Source organism: Rhea americana, unplaced genomic scaffold (assembly GCF_003343005.1).
Source record: "Rhea americana isolate MKP2758 unplaced genomic scaffold, rheAme1 scaffold_125, whole genome shotgun sequence".
Classification (NCBI taxonomy): Eukaryota; Metazoa; Chordata; class Aves; order Rheiformes; family Rheidae; genus Rhea; species Rhea americana.
The window spans coordinates 1195067-1211440 of record NW_028185317.1 but is presented as its reverse complement, the minus strand read 5'-3'; the positions used below and the strand labels follow the sequence as shown (position 1 = coordinate 1211440).

Here is a 16374-nt window from a genome sequence, read left to right as displayed (position 1 = left end):
GTGGTAACTGGCACTGTGCACGTGAGAAATTAAGACATGGACAAAGAAGAACCTTAATGTTGTGTTTCAGGCGTTACGTTTTAATCCATGAATACTGCGTAAACTTTTTTGATATAATTAGCTTACTATCTTATAAATAAGATTTTATAAGGTCTTYCACAGACTGATTTTCACAAATGGGTTTGCTTTCCTCTGCTCTATTGACTGGGGTGACTTCTGCTGCTGGCAGGAGGTGCTGCTATGGGGATCCAGGTGTTCAAGTGCAGCGACGTGGCGGGCATGGACTCCCGTGTCTGTGCAGCGGATGGAAGCGTGTACAGATCAGGGCTGTGGTGCCTCGAGGACCRAGCAGGCCTGTACCAAAAACAACTGTTGGGTGGCTCAAGCTGTCTCCATCCTTTCAGGCAGTAGGAGCGCTTCCCAAGGCAGGAGTGGTGAGGTCCGGACCCGGTATGGTCCGGACACTGTGGCTGAGCATGTTTTGTGGCAGCTGCTGCTGCCTTGGCCGCAGTGACATGCAGCTGTATGTGCTCTCTTGGGGCCCAAGAGCACCTCCAGCRCGCGGGTCTGGTGCATGGTGCACAGGACAGTTTGCGAGCAGGGGCAGCACGTTCAACGCGATCACAGTGGGTGATGGGACAAACGCACCCACTGGGGCTTTCTGCTGCTGGTTCCCACTGCCGCGCTGTCCGTAGGCCGTCCTGAGCTGGACCTGGTGACAGTGCGTTCCCCGATTGCTCTCGTATGTGGGAAGTGTGTGAAGCCAGTCAGAGATGGAGCAACTGCCACACGCAYGTGGCATGCTGCCGCTGCCTGTTCCCTTGTAGCATGGTGCTAGGCTGGGCAGCCTGTGACGCTGTTCATGAAACTGCTTTAAAATCACCCTGACTCATTATCAACTTATTTTATTCCTAAACCAGTGCCTCTGGACTGGGAGAACGGATGAGCAATTTTCCAGCACAAAGACGTTAGAGTCGGGTCTTGSTCCCAACAGTTTTTCCACCAGTAGTCACCGTTTCTCACTCCTCCTACMATGAGGAGACGTATGGGAAGAGGACGTGCAAAAGTCTGCAGCTCGGTGGTTGTGAGTGGTCGTCGTGTGCCGTTTCTGCAGATCTGCAGCCGGGCAGCGCCGTTTCCTTCGACAGCTTGGGACAGTGGCACTTGCCTGGCCCACGTGTCCCACTGGTGACATCCGTCTTCCTGGGAGCCTTGTCACTGCCGTGGGGGGTGGTCTATAGTGGTGGTGGCCGCGGGCTTCGGCGTGGGAAGCCCACGTGATGGGTCTTTGGCTTGCAGGGGCAGCGAATGCAGGGAGTACCGTAGCCATACGGTAGAATAATAGAAATGATAATTGAGGAAATTTTGAAGCTGATTAAAGGCTTGACCTGAATGTGTTGGGAGGAGATGGAGCAGATTGGATCTCCTCCCACTCCGGAGCTGCCACTTGTTCTGCAAGAATTTGCTCTCAAAGCATTTTTTATGAGGTTTCTGAGTTCAGGCCCCCTAACTCTTGTTCGTGTTAAGAAGCGTTTGTGCAGTTCTTAAGGGGACGTTTCTCCAGTTTCTCCATGCGTTGAATCAGGATTTGTGCTGATGCAAGGCTCTTGTCAAAACTTAGGCCAGTGAATCCCAAGTGTGCGGATACATGAATTCATCCAGTGAACAGTTGGCAAATGAAACGGCCGCCACTGGAGAKGTGATAACTCAGCACATGTCCGAGTAACTTGCTGATTAGTAAAACATTTGCTGGCGTTTCACACTGAAGGCTTATTCGCACACAGAGGTATGTGAAATACGGAGACTGCCAACTGATGTACGTAGAATTCACATCCTAGCGTAATCCTTTGAGCTGCATCCCAGCGCGATCCAAGTAGACCCTCAAGCACAGACAAGGCCTGGGGTGGTATGGCCAAGCACCCTGCTTGCTTTGGGTCGCTGCGTGTTCCCCGGGGACCGGGGCCCTGGGGAAGGCCGTTTCCGCCCCCCTTGCGTGGTGCTCCGCAGCTGGCCTGGCTCTGCAGGAGACCAGACCTCGCTGTGAGTTATCGAMGCCCACCCCGGCGAGGGCTCCCCGGCGCTGCAGAGGGAGCCTGGAAGAGGAAGGACGGACACGTTTCACCCACCGCCTCCTCCCGCGAGCCGGTCCCCTCCTGGGGGGAGCCTTTCCTGCAGAAGTCAGGGTTGGGAATGYGCTTAGAAGAACCTGCCCTTTGGATGCTCGAGCCCGTTCTCTGCCTCGATCCGAGTGGGCAGCCCCTGGGAACGTCCTTGGCTTTGCTCGGCCAGCAYGGAGGCGGGCCTGGGGCTGCGCCGCTGCAAAGAGCCCGGCCAAAAACGTCCTTCCCCTGCTCGCTCCCAGGAGGTCAGGGTTATCCCGGCACAGTGCCGCCTCCGGAGCGGAGTGACGGAGCCGCCTTGGTAGTTCGTGGTGCTCGTTGGGGTGCTCTGCGGCGAACCCCCCTCTGGCCCAGCAGCCCTCTCCGCAGCGCTGGCGGGGCACCGGCGCTGCCCCCGGGCCTGGGAGAAGGTTTGATGGCAGGAACCCTGGGGTGGCTTGATGCAGTCCGGCGGGACTGAGGGACTTCTTTTTCTTTTTTTTTTCTTTAAAATAAGTGCCAGCTAAAGAAAAGAGTTAACGTGAAGTTGACTGACTTCTGCCCTGCAATTAAAGCCATTCAAACCCGCTGGGGCGCTGCGTTTACATTCTTTACTGAGGCACAGGGTGTAATTACATACGTATAATTTAAACTGTGCATATGCATGTGTTCCTATTATGCACSGAGGAGCGAAGGAAATTACCCGGGAGTTAAAGGGGGAGGAAGGTGCGGGGAGCCGGAAGGGCTGGCGGCGGGGGCGCGTCTCCGCCGTTGCGAGCGCCCCGTGGACAGGCGCCCGTGCGGGTCGTGGCGTCCCGCCTGCACAGTGCCCCCGCCCGCTTTGCGGTCAAAAACGCCCGGAGGTTTGTTGGTAAAAGCTCTCCAAGTCCTCGCTCTCGTCGGAGCTGTCTCGGGGCTGCGGCCTTGCTCTGGCAGGTCCCGGGTGGACGCACAGGGACCTTTGTGCCGCGTTAGGCAGAAAACCTCCCCGGGCTGGGGAGAGGAAGAGGCGGGTGAGTCGCACGGTGATTTGCGCGGGATCACGGGAGAAGTGGCAGGCTGGGAACCGAGCTCGCCGCTCTCCCGAGCACCACATTAGTGCCTTGGCCGCCGCCGCCGCCGTGGCCGCTCCCGCGCCGTGGCCATGGCCGTGGCCGCCTCCGGGCGCTCGGGACCCGCCGGGCGGCGCGGCGAGCCGAGGGCGGCTCTGCGCTCTTTCGCCTTCGGAGAGCAGTGCGGTTAGCAGCTCCCGAGCGGCAGGGCGAGGCTTGGCCGGGCTGGAGGACCGGGAGCGAGCGGGGCTGCCGAGGGCTGCGGAGAGCTGGAGCTGAGCGTGTCGAACGCCTGCTGGGGGCTGCGGAGTGAGCARTGAAGAAATCCCGAGATGCCGTAACGGGAGGGTGTGAGAACGGTGGGGAATGAGCCCCGCTATTGAAGGGGGACACGAATGCTTGTGAGRTCCCTGACAGTCCCATGCTCCAGCCGCTGGAGGTTTTCGTACTCTTTGATCGCAAATTTCTTCTGCGTTTTGTCTTACYGCTCGGTGATGCTTGTGAACAGGGTCCCCAGATGGGAAAGAGAGGAAGCACACGTTCCCCCTTGGTCCTTGGGATTCTTGTGAACTAGCCTGAAGCAACTAGTGCAGACTAGAGAGCTGAAAAAGCTGCCTCGCTCCCCAGCTGAGGGAACCCAGAGCATCCAAATTTCCACAGCACACAGCTATTTTTGAAACTTTCTCCTGTTGCGTTATTTGGCTTCCCCCTAGGTGACTCAATCCACCATTCAGGAGATGGCTGCCCAAGCACAAGCTGGGGACCTGCCTCGCACCTCTTGAAYGCTCTTCATTTCTTACAAATGCACTATAACATTTTGTCTCTTTTCCTTACAGCCACTTCTAATGGGACTCTGGATGGCCTGGAGAACAGAGAAGGAGGCGTTTGCCAGACACGCTCCATGAAGATTGTCATGAAAGTGGGGCAGGGTGAGTAATTCTGTGCCCTAGGGTTTCCCATCAGACAAAACACTGAAATGTGTTATACTTCCTTTGGTGCTGTGAAATTCAGCACTGCAGAAATGTGCTGTTCAGCCCTTCTTGAGAAGTTGGCAAAGTGCTGCAGGGACAGAAGGTCTAAAACTCCTGAAAGGACTGACTTGGCAGAGCTAAAGACTTTCTTTTTGCTCAGTTTTATCCTGGGGGAATGATCAGCAGGGAGCAGAAGAGTGAGAAGCTGGTTTTGTTCCTTGATAAGATTATCAATTTGAATTGATTTTTTTTTTCAATAATAAATGCCAAAAGCCTCTAGCTCTCAGCATGCTATAGCAGATCATTCCCAGAAGAATGCCCCGTTTTTTCTCTGTGCATATCAGAGGAATAGAGAAACCATCCCAAGTCCACTTTTGTCCAGACATCATTATAGAACTGCTTCTTGCACTTTTTTCCCAGTATCCCCAGACTCCTTGTCCTTCCCACCCTTGAAAAGGTGAGAACATGTCCTCCAAAAAATGTTTAATGTCATGTTAGGTGTTGCAAAGAACTTGATCACTGCAGTTGCACAACCAGTTGAAACTCTGGACCTGGATGTGCTTGCAAGTAGAGCACTTGGTTGCTCTAATTGCCTAACAAAACGTCCCCATCAGGTTGACTTTGCTGCAGGGGAGTGAGGAAGAAAAGCACTCTGTATGAGGCAGAACTAAGTGGATTTGGAAGTTATCCTCAAATTGCTTAACTTATGTGATGCAATTTCCAACAACTTTGTTTTATGGCAGCCTGTCTTTTTTGTTGCGGATCTGAACCTGAGCCCGTGTTCTGGCGTGCTGTTGTTGTTTCTGGATCATAGGGAAACTGAGGCCTGGCCAATTGCTGCTTTGAGCCAGGAGGACTTTCTGAGTTAATTCAGCAGAACTTCACTTTTAGGATATTTTTTTTTTTGTCGATATTTGGGCTCGTTTAGTGCCTTAGGATTAAAATGTTGTAATTGTCAGTTCTGTATTGCCTTGTGTTTCACGKCCGAGCTGGAAGCTAGTTGTATGTGATCAATGAACTGTGCGAATGCACGGAAGCTGGAGAAGCTCTGCGTCGTCCTCTCCCTTTACGGGCAGCATGACTAGCGCACTGCTGCAGAGGAAGGTGTTTGCCCTGTTTCCCATTAGTGGCAGAGCAAAGCCGTGAGCGGAGCTCTGCGGTCAACACCGGGCTGCCTTGGCTTCGACTTCCCTTTCGAGCTGGGTGCAAGGTGTGAGTTTGAGCTGTTGTGATCCAAGGCAACTGCAGAAGATTTGTCTGACCAGAATGGAAGCAGTTGGCCTCTCCTTGCTTGGCTTTTCCCCAAGTGGGAGGTTATCCAGGCTATCAGAAAGGAAAGTGTAAGGATCCAGGTGCTTTGCTCGAATAGCACTGAACACAGTTTTGGCAAGGAAAGTGGTCTCAGGACGTGCCAGGCGTCCAGGACATGCTTTGAGCTGCGCAGGCTTTAACCCGCGGACGGCAGATCTGCGTGTGCAGACCTGGCGCTGCCCGCTGCAGGTTCGCCGTGCCGGAGGAGCTGTGAGCGGTAAGAGTCCCTGAGCTGGAGGGAGCTGCTGGTCCTCCAGTGGCAGAACTACTCCGAGGGCATCGCGAGTGGTGACACGGTGGCTGCCTGCCCGCGGGCGTGCTGCAGCCCGAGCCCTCGGTGCCTCCCCAGGAGCCGTAGCCCTGACGCAGGCGGGAGCAGCGGCGGGAGTAGGGCCTCGGCACCGAGCGCTGGGCTATGGCCGAGTCCCTGTTCGGCTCCAGCSTGCGCCACTGTGGCGTGGCTGTGGCGTGCTGGAGCTCTCTAATCCTTCTTGGCAGGGGATTTTCTTTGGATGGAGAAAGCTCCCAGAAAACTTCCCTTCCTTAAACTGCGGAGTTCCTCCCAGCTCCAGTGATGCCACAGGCTCGTTCTAGCAGCCATCTCGGATGCAGAGCTCCTGGTGGCTGCTTTTTATTATTTTGTTTTCACTTTGGGGCCAATATTTGTAATAAACAAAAGAACTAGTGCTGCAGTCTTGGCAGACTCATTGCCTTTGTGTTCACTCTGCTGCCCATGCTACAAACTTGTTCAGACCCACGCATGAGAGTTCAGAAAGCATAAAAAGGGAGGAGGGTGGTGACTGGGATGGGAAACTGTTTCCCTCAAGTACTGAAACGTTTTTGCTTTGCTTTGCACCCCTGTATTCCTCTCTCACGACCTCCAGCTGCTCCACTTTCTTCCTTTCATGGCAGTGCTGAATTGAACTTCATTTTTCTGTTTGCTTTTTGGGCGGGTGCTGTTCAGGTAGAAGCAGCCGCAGTCCCTGACCTGAAGACTTTATGGTCCTGATGGAAAATGGGAGGTGGGAAGAGGGGCAGGAGGTTTGCTAACTGCATGGCCTTTGCTTGGTGGTGAGTCTGTGTCTGTTGCCTGCTCTTACTTGTGCTCCTTTGAGGAGTGCCAAGCTCTGCTGCTATTTTGGTAACTCCTGCGGTTGRGCTCTTTCCTTTCCATGCTGTGTCACGCTTCCCAGGCTGAGGGACGCTCGCGGGGCTCCCAGGCTGCTGTCAGCTCCCTGTGGTTGGCAAGTTCTCCACGTGGTCAGTCCATGCTTTATTTTGTAGCCAAGTCACATCTGGAGAGRGAGGGAAGGTTTGTGGTCCCTGTGAGCAGGCATGCCGGTGTGTTTACAAGCACCTGAGTGACCACCCATGGTCTGGAGGAGCAGGGGAGGCAGCCACTGCGAGCTGTTTTGGATGCACCATCTGCTCTCCCAGCTCATGAAATCTGTCTGGCTTGGTGGCCCTTCTTGAAGGAACTCCTGGGGTGGCTGACCACTGAAAACCAAGTATCCTTGGGTGCTGGACRTGGGACTGGGTGCTGCCTTCCCTTAGCAGGGCTGCAAAACCCCTCACTGAGTTGTGCTGGAGGGAGGGATGGGGCTGCGTTGTTGCCTCCCTTTCCAAGACAGAGCCACCCAAAACARCGCAGCCAGCAGCACCGTCCCCCTGCCTGTTTTGTAGGCCTTTCTAGAGAGAGTTTTGTTCTTGAGCTTGTCCCAGGGCTCACACAACTCGGTTATAGCAGCATGTAGAGTCCCTCCAGCCTGCAAAGAGAGGGCTGTAATACTTTTCTGGAGGAATCTCCTTCTCCTGATCCTTGTGTTCCTGTTTGGGTGCCCCTGGCCTTCCTGGGGGCAGGTTGCCTGCTGGCTCGCAGGCCGGCCGGGAGCGGGTTGGGGAGCCTCAGCAGCAGGACTGGTGTGCTACTTCACAAGCAAGTGGGAGTTTGAACATCACTTTTGCCTCGGTTTGGAAGTTTCCGGATGGCATGTCATGTTGCTATGATCACTGTGATTGGCTCCATCGCTTCCTACCTACTGGATTCAGGTGGTTGCTTTGGTATTTATGGTCCTGTGCAACTCTRTCATCATCTAAGGGTTGTTACTGGCCGTGGTCTGGTATCTTCTCATTCAGTCCCTGCTTGCCTGCAGATGAACACTCTTGCATCTTAATCAGGCGTATCAGTGCTGACCCTTGCAACTGTGCAGCTTTATCCTCCTTGTCTACGCCTAGGCGCTTCACATAGTCCCTTCGCCTTCGTGCCTCAGCCGTCCCTGCCTCGGTCTCCATGCTCCTTCCTCCCTGTCCCTGCCATCTTCCTGGCTTTGTCCAGGGCTCCTCATTCAGGCGGGTTTTGTGCTTCCCACTCTGCGGTTGACCTCAGCGCTCTGCACGTTTCTGGCRTCGTCCTATAGACTGTGAAAGAACAGTGCTTGATAGCTGCACTTCTGTTTAATTGAAATGCCTCCGGTTTTGGCACCACGCTGTAAAGCGCTCATGCTCCCTTGCCGTATGCCTTCTATCCACAGTGCCTTCCCACAGAGCTCTGCGGAGCTTTTCTCTTCTCTCCGTGTTTGTTTGGCAGCCTTTGGAATTAGTGTAATTCTCTGGGCTGGTTCTGTGCAGGTGGTGACGTTACACCAAGGAAGGGCTTAGCCTGTGCTGGGCAGGACTTTTTTTTCCCCCAACCAGTCTGTTCCATCTATTGTTTGCTGTATCTCAGTCCTGTGGGGTACAAGACCCTCCAGGAGGTTTTGGACGGAGCTGAGAAACACTAGTTTGTKTTCTGTTGGAAGACAGTACATGGAATATTGCCTGGCTGATTTGGAGGAAAGAAGCTGTCCTGTGGGTAAGGAGCTGTATGTAGTACCCCAAAGCTCCCCTGCCAATCTGCGCTCCCTTCCCTTGCCCAGGTGTGCCTGTTGCTCTCCTGGGACACTGGTCTTGAGTAGACAGGACAGCAACCTTTTGCAAATGCCAACTGCTCTACCAGAGGTGTGGAGGAGAACAGTGGTTCCTACCCTGGTAGAGACTTGGGGGGAAATTGTTATTTAGATGGGGGAAACAGCTGTTGTCAAGTTTGAATTGAGGTTTCTCATCTGACCCTTCTCTCTTTTTTTCCCAGATCCAAATGCAGTGATCCCAGAGCAGCTGACAACGAGTCGGCCTAGCAAGGAGTCTGACAACACAGTAAAAATTGTCACGCAGAGTCCACGCAACAAGATCCCTGTGGTGGAAGAGCCTGGGAAGCCAGGTAGGTTCTGCTGAGGACATCTTAGGAAAAGGGGATGGGACCTCTGTGTGCCTGCAGGGCCCAGGAAGTTGGCCAGCACCTGCTGTCAATAGGACAGAACCAGGTCTGGCTTGTTTAATGTGGATCCTAGTGGATATAGGGCATTTTGGAGCAGAGATTTAGATCTGTTTCTTGTAAACATGGTGCAGGTTGCTGCAATCTCCACTGCTTGCAACTTCCTCTTGTCTTAACTCTGCATTTTTTGACCAAGATACTTCTCAGTCTGCATTTTGGGGGAAGCCACAGGCAGCAAGACACTGCTGAAGGTTAGAGCAGCTCCGGGAAAGGAAGTTCTTGGATGTGTTTCCCAACTCCTGTCTGTGCAGGCAATGGCTTTGCAGAGGGGAGTACTGTTTCAGTGCTCTCCTCCTCCTCCTCTCTTTGTTTCCCATCTGTTCTTCGAGGTAGAAATGAGAGGGTTTGGAGGAGTTGAGGTCCTTGGGTTTTTGAGCTGAGCTAGTGTGAAAGCCCTTTGAAGGTGATTTCCTGAGTTCCTGACCCTGCTGAGAGAAAAGTGAAATCAGATGAAGCAAGGAAAAGTTGCTCTTTTCTTCTCCTGCAATACAGACAGTCAAGCGGTCTCCCCCTCAGGGGCCTGGAGCTGCCACAGAGTGGGGGTCAGGAGAAGGTGGGGGGTCAGTAATAGGATATTGCGGGTCTACAGGTATCAGAACCCACTTTCATTAGAGCATTCAAGTCTGTTAAGGAGAGCAAGGGCTCCTGGGGTTCGTTCTGATTATAAGCCGGATATGAACAGCATTCTGTCTCCTGGCTGGACTGGAGACTATGAAAAGAGAGAATACCACTGCAGGGTGAGGGAGAGGACAGCCATAGGACCTTCTTTGTGGCTATCCAAGGTTATCTGCCCTATGATGCCCAAATCATGGAAACTGGGGTGAAGGGACTGGTAGGTCTGGGATGTACAGCATATGAAAAGGGGTAGGAAGGAGTGGGACACTGCTGTGCTGATGTCTTTGTAGCACGTGCTCTTTCCTGCTCTTTCCTTCTGGAGGCCAAGAGCAGAGCAGGGCTGCTGTGTTCGAGTTCACTCTGCATGAGGAAACCGTTTTGCTGAGTTGAGGATGAGAGGGGGGCTCAAATCTGTGGCTCTCATCCACTCCATAACGTGAGATCCGTGCACAGATRCAGCACGAAACCGAGCTCGTTCCAGCTGGCTGTTCAAAGCACCTTGTAGATGTGAACAGCAAGCTTCCTCTTCGACCTGCAGTCCACTGGATCTTCCTGGCTGTGAACCTACTGCTCTGCCGTGTTTGCAGCAGAGTGAAGATGCTGAGCGGAGGCTCCCTGTGTCTCCCGGGGCTGCTGTAGCAGAGAACGGCTCGGCATGTGATAGGTAGGCTGTCTTTTCATGCTGGTCTAATGCCTGTCTCCCCTTGCAATGCAGGTTCTGTCAACCAAGATGGGCAGGAAACCCAAAGTCCCAGCGATGGATTCTTTGGCTCCAAGGTTGCAATTTTTGCTGCAATTGGTGCTGGCTGCGTCATCTTCATTCTCATCATCATCTTCCTCGTCGTCCTCCTGATCAAGATCCGCAAGCGGCACCGGAAGCACACCCAGCAGCGGGCCGCAGCCTTGTCACTCAGCACCTTGGCCAGCCCRAAATGCAGCGGGAACGCAGGCTCAGAACCCAGTGATATCATCATCCCCTTACGGACTACAGAAAACAACTACTGCCCTCACTACGAGAAGGTGAGCGGAGACTACGGGCACCCCGTCTACATTGTCCAGGAGATGCCCCCCCAGAGCCCGGCCAACATTTACTACAAGGTCTGAGGAGCAGCCTCAGCAACCCGCCAATGCAAGAGCCCGAGAGCGCCGAGAGCCCCGGGGCAGCCGCTGGGGCTCCCCACTTGTGCGCTCGCTCTGTGAGGGAGGAAGCGAAACGACCCCCGCGGCAAGACAAGGGGAGCGCAAGGGTCTGGCACCAGATAGTGGATCACTCGCTCGCACGCTCTCGCTGTTTCTCCCCTTTGTATTTAGTTTTGTAGTTCTCAGCTTTTGTAATCCCAAGACTCGAGGGTGAGCCGTCAGTATCCTCCTCTTCTTCTCCAGACTGCGTCCCGGCCCTGGTCGCATCCGGTCGGGGTGCGGGCCTAGCGCCTGCCGCGCCGGGCGCTGTGCGCCGTGCCTTTCCTCGCTCTCGTGGACGCCGCTGGCCAGCCTGGAAACGCCGCTTCCCCTTTTGTGTTTTGGGATTTCCCGCTGTCACCTGTACGTTACTGCGTTAAGTACCCGTGTGTCTGGCGCTGCGTCAGCCGTTGCTTCGGTCCAGGAGGGTCCCAGGTGCCGGATCGAACGCCGGGGCCGTGGAGAAGAGCCTCCGCTCCGTGCGGAGCGAGCAGCTTTGGCGGGGAGGAGGAGGATGCTTTGCCTAGGTGCCAAGGTGCAGACAACTGTGCAGGGAGGAAGCTGGCAAACCCGACTTACTACTACTACTATTATTATTATTATAATTATTTTAATTTTTTTGTAACATTTTTATTTTTGTGAATTCTGGTCCAGAGTCCCGCCACCCACTACGCCTTCAGGCACACGCGATTGCCTCCTTCCACCACGCCGTCCTGCCGGCCACCGCTGGACGCGGGACACAGACTCCCACCTTCTCCCGTTGCTGCCATTTTAAACCTTTGTGTTCGTAGCTGTTGACTCTTGTTTTAGTCTCTTTATAAAAAGAAAGAAAGAAAAAAAAATATATATATGATGTCTCAAGCATTCAGTGCGTGAGAGAGTGCAGACGCTCGGCCTCCCCCGCGCCGAGCCGGCGACCTCGTCCCTCCTTACAGCTCTTCTGGAAACTCCCCGAGGTGTCTTCCTCCCGGCGGCTCCCTTGCTCCTGCTCTTGGGACAAGAGGCCAGGCCCGCGTCTTGGAGACTGCGGAGCGGGGCAGAAGAAAAGCGTTTGCTGACAGTTTCTATCCGGCTGGGGCTGGGACCGCTGGAAGCGGCGTGTGGGGTGGGCGCGGGGCGGAGGGGGGCCGGGGGGGTAGTTATAAGTACCTTAGTGACAGGTTTCGTCCCGGAGCCTTCGCTCGGGCAGGGTCTGCGGCTGGCCGTGTCCGGGGTCCAGCCCYGCAGCCTTCCTCCTTGGAGGGGAAAACTGGAAAACGGTCGGTTCTGGCGGGAGCTCGTGTCGGGGCAGACGGGGCGCGGAGGCAGCTCGCGGCGGCGGCCTCGCGGGCCCGCGGGTGCCGCCTGCAGCGCGGGGGGCCGGGCGCCCCGCGCTCGCCGCAGCCCCGGCTTGGCTCCGCTGGCAGCGAGCGCGAGGTTGAACCACGGGCTCCTCTGCCGCCGGCCGTGCCGAGCTGCGCCGAGCCGTGCCGAGCCGGGCCGCCTCCAGCAGCGATCCCGCGGGGCCGGGGCTTTGCTGGCCTCGTTGCGGGGGCCGCGTGCTGCCTCCTCCGCGCAGGACCGTTCCCGGCTCGCTGCCCTCTCGCCCGCGCCTGCCGCCTCGCCCGCGCCGCGGCTCCCCGGGCCGCAGCAGCAGGCTCCTTCCGTGCTTGCTTTTCCGATCGGAAGTGGCTGCTTCTGCTCGGGGAGCGAGCGCGAGGCCGGAGCGGGGAGCGGCGCGGGCGGCGGGGCGGTGGCGGGGGCCGACTCGGCCTCCTTCCCGCGGCCCCTCGGCTTCGCTGGGGCCCCCCGAAATCCGAGGTCAGGAAATGCCCAAAGAGTGCGAGAGCTCTGCAAAAGTGCCTTGATGAGCCGGGGGCAGGGAGGCGAGCGCTGGCCCGGGGAGGCTCGGCGCGGCCGGGGCGGCAGAGCGGGGAGGGCGCGGGTGCTTGCGCTGCCCTTTTTCCTTTGCTTTTTTTTTTTTTTTTTTTTGTTCCTTTTTCCTTAAAGCAGGATGAAAGAGGAGTTTGGGGTCAAGCAGAGCAGCGTTCCCCGGCTCTCCTCTCCCGGCGGGTGTTGCTGGGCTGAGGACGCTCCCCCGGGGCGATAGCCCGGCCGCTGCCTTTAGCCGAGCGGAGCCTTGGCCCGGCTTTCCGAGGGGCTCGGCGCTCCGGCCGCCAGGAGCYGAATCGTGTCTTAGAGAAAATCCCCCTCTCCCTCGTCCCGCGAGCGAACCGGGGCTCCGCTTTGCGTCAGCCCCTCGGGGCAGGGCTGGGAGCGGAGGCCGGCGGCGCCTGAGGCATCGCGCCGGGCCGGCCCTGCCCTCCCCTCCCAGCCCGGCCCCGGCAGCGCGCCGGCAGCGCTCGCCGGGACGAGGAGGACGGATGCGCCCGGCCTGCGGCTTAGCGGCCCCCGTCAGCCGAGCTCCTTTTGCTGGGGGCAGCTGAAAAAGCTTGTAAATATGTGAAGAAAGGGTGAAATCTGAACTCTTAATTTTTTGCTGAGCACCTCGGTCTGCTGGGTCCTAAAACTGAGTGTCCCTTTGGTTCTTTTCATTGAAAGGATTGAAGTTTTTTGGGTTTTTTTTTTGTTTTGTTTGTGTAAATACTAGTCTTTTTTGGAAGAAATACTGTAAAGATGTTTTGTATAAACTCTGAATTATTTTCTGGTTGCTTTTTCTTAGAAAAACAAATGAGAACTTAAAAAAAAAAAAAAAAAACTTTTAACCACGAGAACGGGTGTAAAACGTTGTCATGCTGCGATCGAGCCCGCGGGGCGCTCCGCAGGGCGCGCGGCGTGGGCGCGCGGGGGCCAGGGTGGCGCTGGGGGCCGCTCCCCGGCGCCCCGAGTCGTGCTCCCGCCCGGGGAAGGCCTGGTCCCCCTCGTGCAACGCGGCGTCCAGCCCGCGCGGCTCCAGGCGGCGGGAGCTTTCCAAGGCGGCCCGAGCAGAGGGTCAGCAAAAAGAGCCTCAGGCTTCTCTCCCTTTTTTTAATCATTAAAAAAAAAAGCAACGTCATGACGTTTAACTCAATGCATTGATTTGAAATCCTGATTTTTTTTTTYCCTCCCAAGAGCCGTGGAGCTGCTCGCGTTGCAGATCCCCCTTTCCTGCGATCCCTTCTCTCCCGCAGGACCGGTGTTCAGGACGGACGGGGCGCTCCTCCTGGGCCGGYGTGGGGCCGGGCCGAGGGCCCCCGCCTTCGGGGCGGGCGGACGGACGGACGTACCCCCCAAAGGCAGCTCCCGTTTCGCTGTCCTGCCCGTGACTTGCGCGTGGCGCTGGGAGGCCTCTTTTTGCGGTCCCAGTTGCTCCCAGTAACCAGCCGGTTGCTCGCGCCCTGCGCTGCTGCCGCTTCGGCTGCCCCGGGCGAGCCGGGCCGGGCCGGGCCGGGCCGGGCCGGGCCGATGAGCTGGGAGAGGGGGGTTGCTCGCTGCCCGCCTGCACCCGCGAGCTCTGACCGCGGGCCCCAGACGCCCTCCGTGCGCCGCGTCGTGAGACGCCTCGCTCCGGCGTTTGCGGAAAGGAAACCGCTGGCGTTTGCCCTGGGGTCCCCGGTAGCGGCGGCCGTGCTGCGGGACGCTGCCCCGCGCCGTCCCCTTCCTCCCGCGCTCTGCCCCCTGAGCCCAGCGGCGGCTCGGGCTCGGAGAGCCGGCGCAGCCGGTCCCGCTCCGGCCGCTGGCGCCCCGCGAGGGGGACGGGGCTCCGGCGGGCGGGCGGCGGTGCAGAGCGAGCAGGGGCCTGGGGGGCTCGGCGGGTCCTTGGGCTGCTGCGCGGGGGCCTCCAGGGACGTTAGCAAGGGGTGTCCCCAAAGGCAGAGCGCGCGGCCGGGCTCAGCAGCTCSCGCGCTGGTTGATCATCTCCGGCTTCCAGTCGCGCTCCGTCCGCGCGTTAGGCTTCGGTCTGGTTCCCGGGCCGAGGCCCGGCGCGCTGGGTTCCCGCTGGCCATGCTTCCCCGAGCAATGTATTCTTCTGTTCCTTCTTGTCATGTTCCTTTTTTATTCCTTTTGCCTTCTACACAGCTGCTTCCGCCCAGTAGCATATCATCATCATCAGTAATCRATAATATGGAATCTGAATTCCATGGAGCCATGATGGAACCTGATATATTGTTAAATAAAAGATTTTTTCCTATGGAAACCTGGCTGTCTGCTGTGTGCTTTTTTGCTGCCCAAGGTTCTCTTTTGAAATCCCAGCCTGGCTTTGAAGAGATCTGGGACATGTTAACTCATGCGTTTCATCGTGGGCTGGTGTTGGAGGGAGCTGTTATGTTTGTTCTGATAAGCATTAAGAATGGTGAATTTTTACATAGCACTTCTAGCTGTGCATGTACAACTCTGCAATGTTAAAAGACGCTAGTGCTTCATCTAGGGCCAGMGTTAGAGTTGATTCCGTCCCCCGACTGAGCTGCCGTCGCCGGCTGGAGCGTGGAAGGGGGAGCAGGGTGGGGTGCAGACGACCTTCCTGATGGGACTCAGGTTAGTGCCTGAAGGTCTGCACTGTCCCAGCCACCAGGGCAGCGGGTTTCTCGGCAGTTCTTGGTCTTGGAACAGCTCTGCGTTGAGGACAGRCTTTTCTCTTGATGCTGCAGTGTAGCAGGTCACTGGAAATTGGCCCTAGGAGAAACGTGTGCTGCCGTTGTCATGTTGTGAAGGCTGCAAATGTCAGCACTGACCTGTTAGCCGTGCCTCCTTGGGACTAAAAATGCCTTTAAATGTATAACTAAGGGCAATGCGAAGAGTTGGAGTGATTCTGCTCCCCTGCTGTTTGGAGGCGGGTTGGTTTCTCTGTCTCTCTACAGCTGTGGGYTTCTCTGAAGCCAAAAGTGTTTCAGTCCTTCGCACGTGTCCTGCTTCCTCGGTGCCTGAGATCGGYGCTGCTTGTCCAGCCTGTGACATGYGGAGGTTTCCGTGCCCCCGTGGCCAGCATCCCCCGTGGGACGGGGATGCGCTGCAAGGGCTCRAGGGTCTGCTCCTGAACTTGAGAGYGGCCACAGGCTCTTGGGAGSCATTTGTGGATGGCGCAGGACAGGAGTGTTCATCCTATTTAGTGACTGATATTTATTTAGCCATTCCTCAATGTACCTTCATTTAATAAGTTGTTAAAAAGTCCTTTTAGGAAATGGAAARGTAATAAATCCTTAACAGATGGTGCTTTAACCAGCTCAAAGATGGGCTCCACCACGGTCATTGCTCTTGCTCTTTATAACCAGCTTTGATACAGTACTTTGCATTACTGTAAAGTACCTCAAAACACAATAAATTCTGGGTGCGAGAGAAGTGGGAGCAGGATGGGGAATGCTCGATGCTCGGTTGCGTTACGTGGCCTGGAGCCTGTATTTCTGATTTTGCTGGACTTTGGACGTTTTTTTTGCTGCAAAGAGGGAAAGAGTCCCCCTGCCCTCCCTGAGCTAGTCCCCCAGGATGCCCAAGCATGAGAGTGCGAAGCCCTCGGTGCACAAACACGGCGCGCGACGAGTGTCAGACACAGCCTCTACAAAGCCATCGGAGGGGAGGTGCGATGCCAGCCTCGTTTCCTGGAAAGGAGCCTCCTCCCGCCGGGCTCGGAGGAGTCGCCGGACGCCGCAGGAGCTCCGGGAGCTGGGAAGGGCCCCGGCACGGGCTGCCGCCTCCCCGCCGGGGCCGGGGCCGGGGCCGGGGCCGGAGCGGGTGCTCCCGCGCTCTGGGCCGCCTCGCGCGGAGGCTTAACCAGCGCGGATTTTTTTACAAACATCTCGTCCCGCAGGGCTCATGCGTTGCCAGAGGAGGGTTTTTTCTTTTTCTTCCTTTTTCCCCCGACT

The 16374-nt window shown here is 56.5% G+C and overlaps 1 protein-coding gene across 1 annotated transcript in view; it reads left to right on the top strand.

The window, feature by feature from the left end:
• The window catches only part of EFNB1 (ephrin B1), a 74062-nt gene extending 62601 nt beyond the window's left edge, over positions 1–11461 (top strand). The window contains exons 3-5 of the mRNA XM_085325941.1: positions 3988–4080; positions 8561–8689; positions 10134–11461. Of these exons, the coding sequence (XP_085182067.1) occupies positions 3988–4080; positions 8561–8689; positions 10134–10522 (611 nt within the window). The 3' untranslated portion in view covers positions 10523–11461. The remainder of the gene's footprint in view (positions 1–3987; positions 4081–8560; positions 8690–10133) is intronic.
• The last annotated feature ends 4913 nt before the right edge of the window (positions 11462–16374 follow it).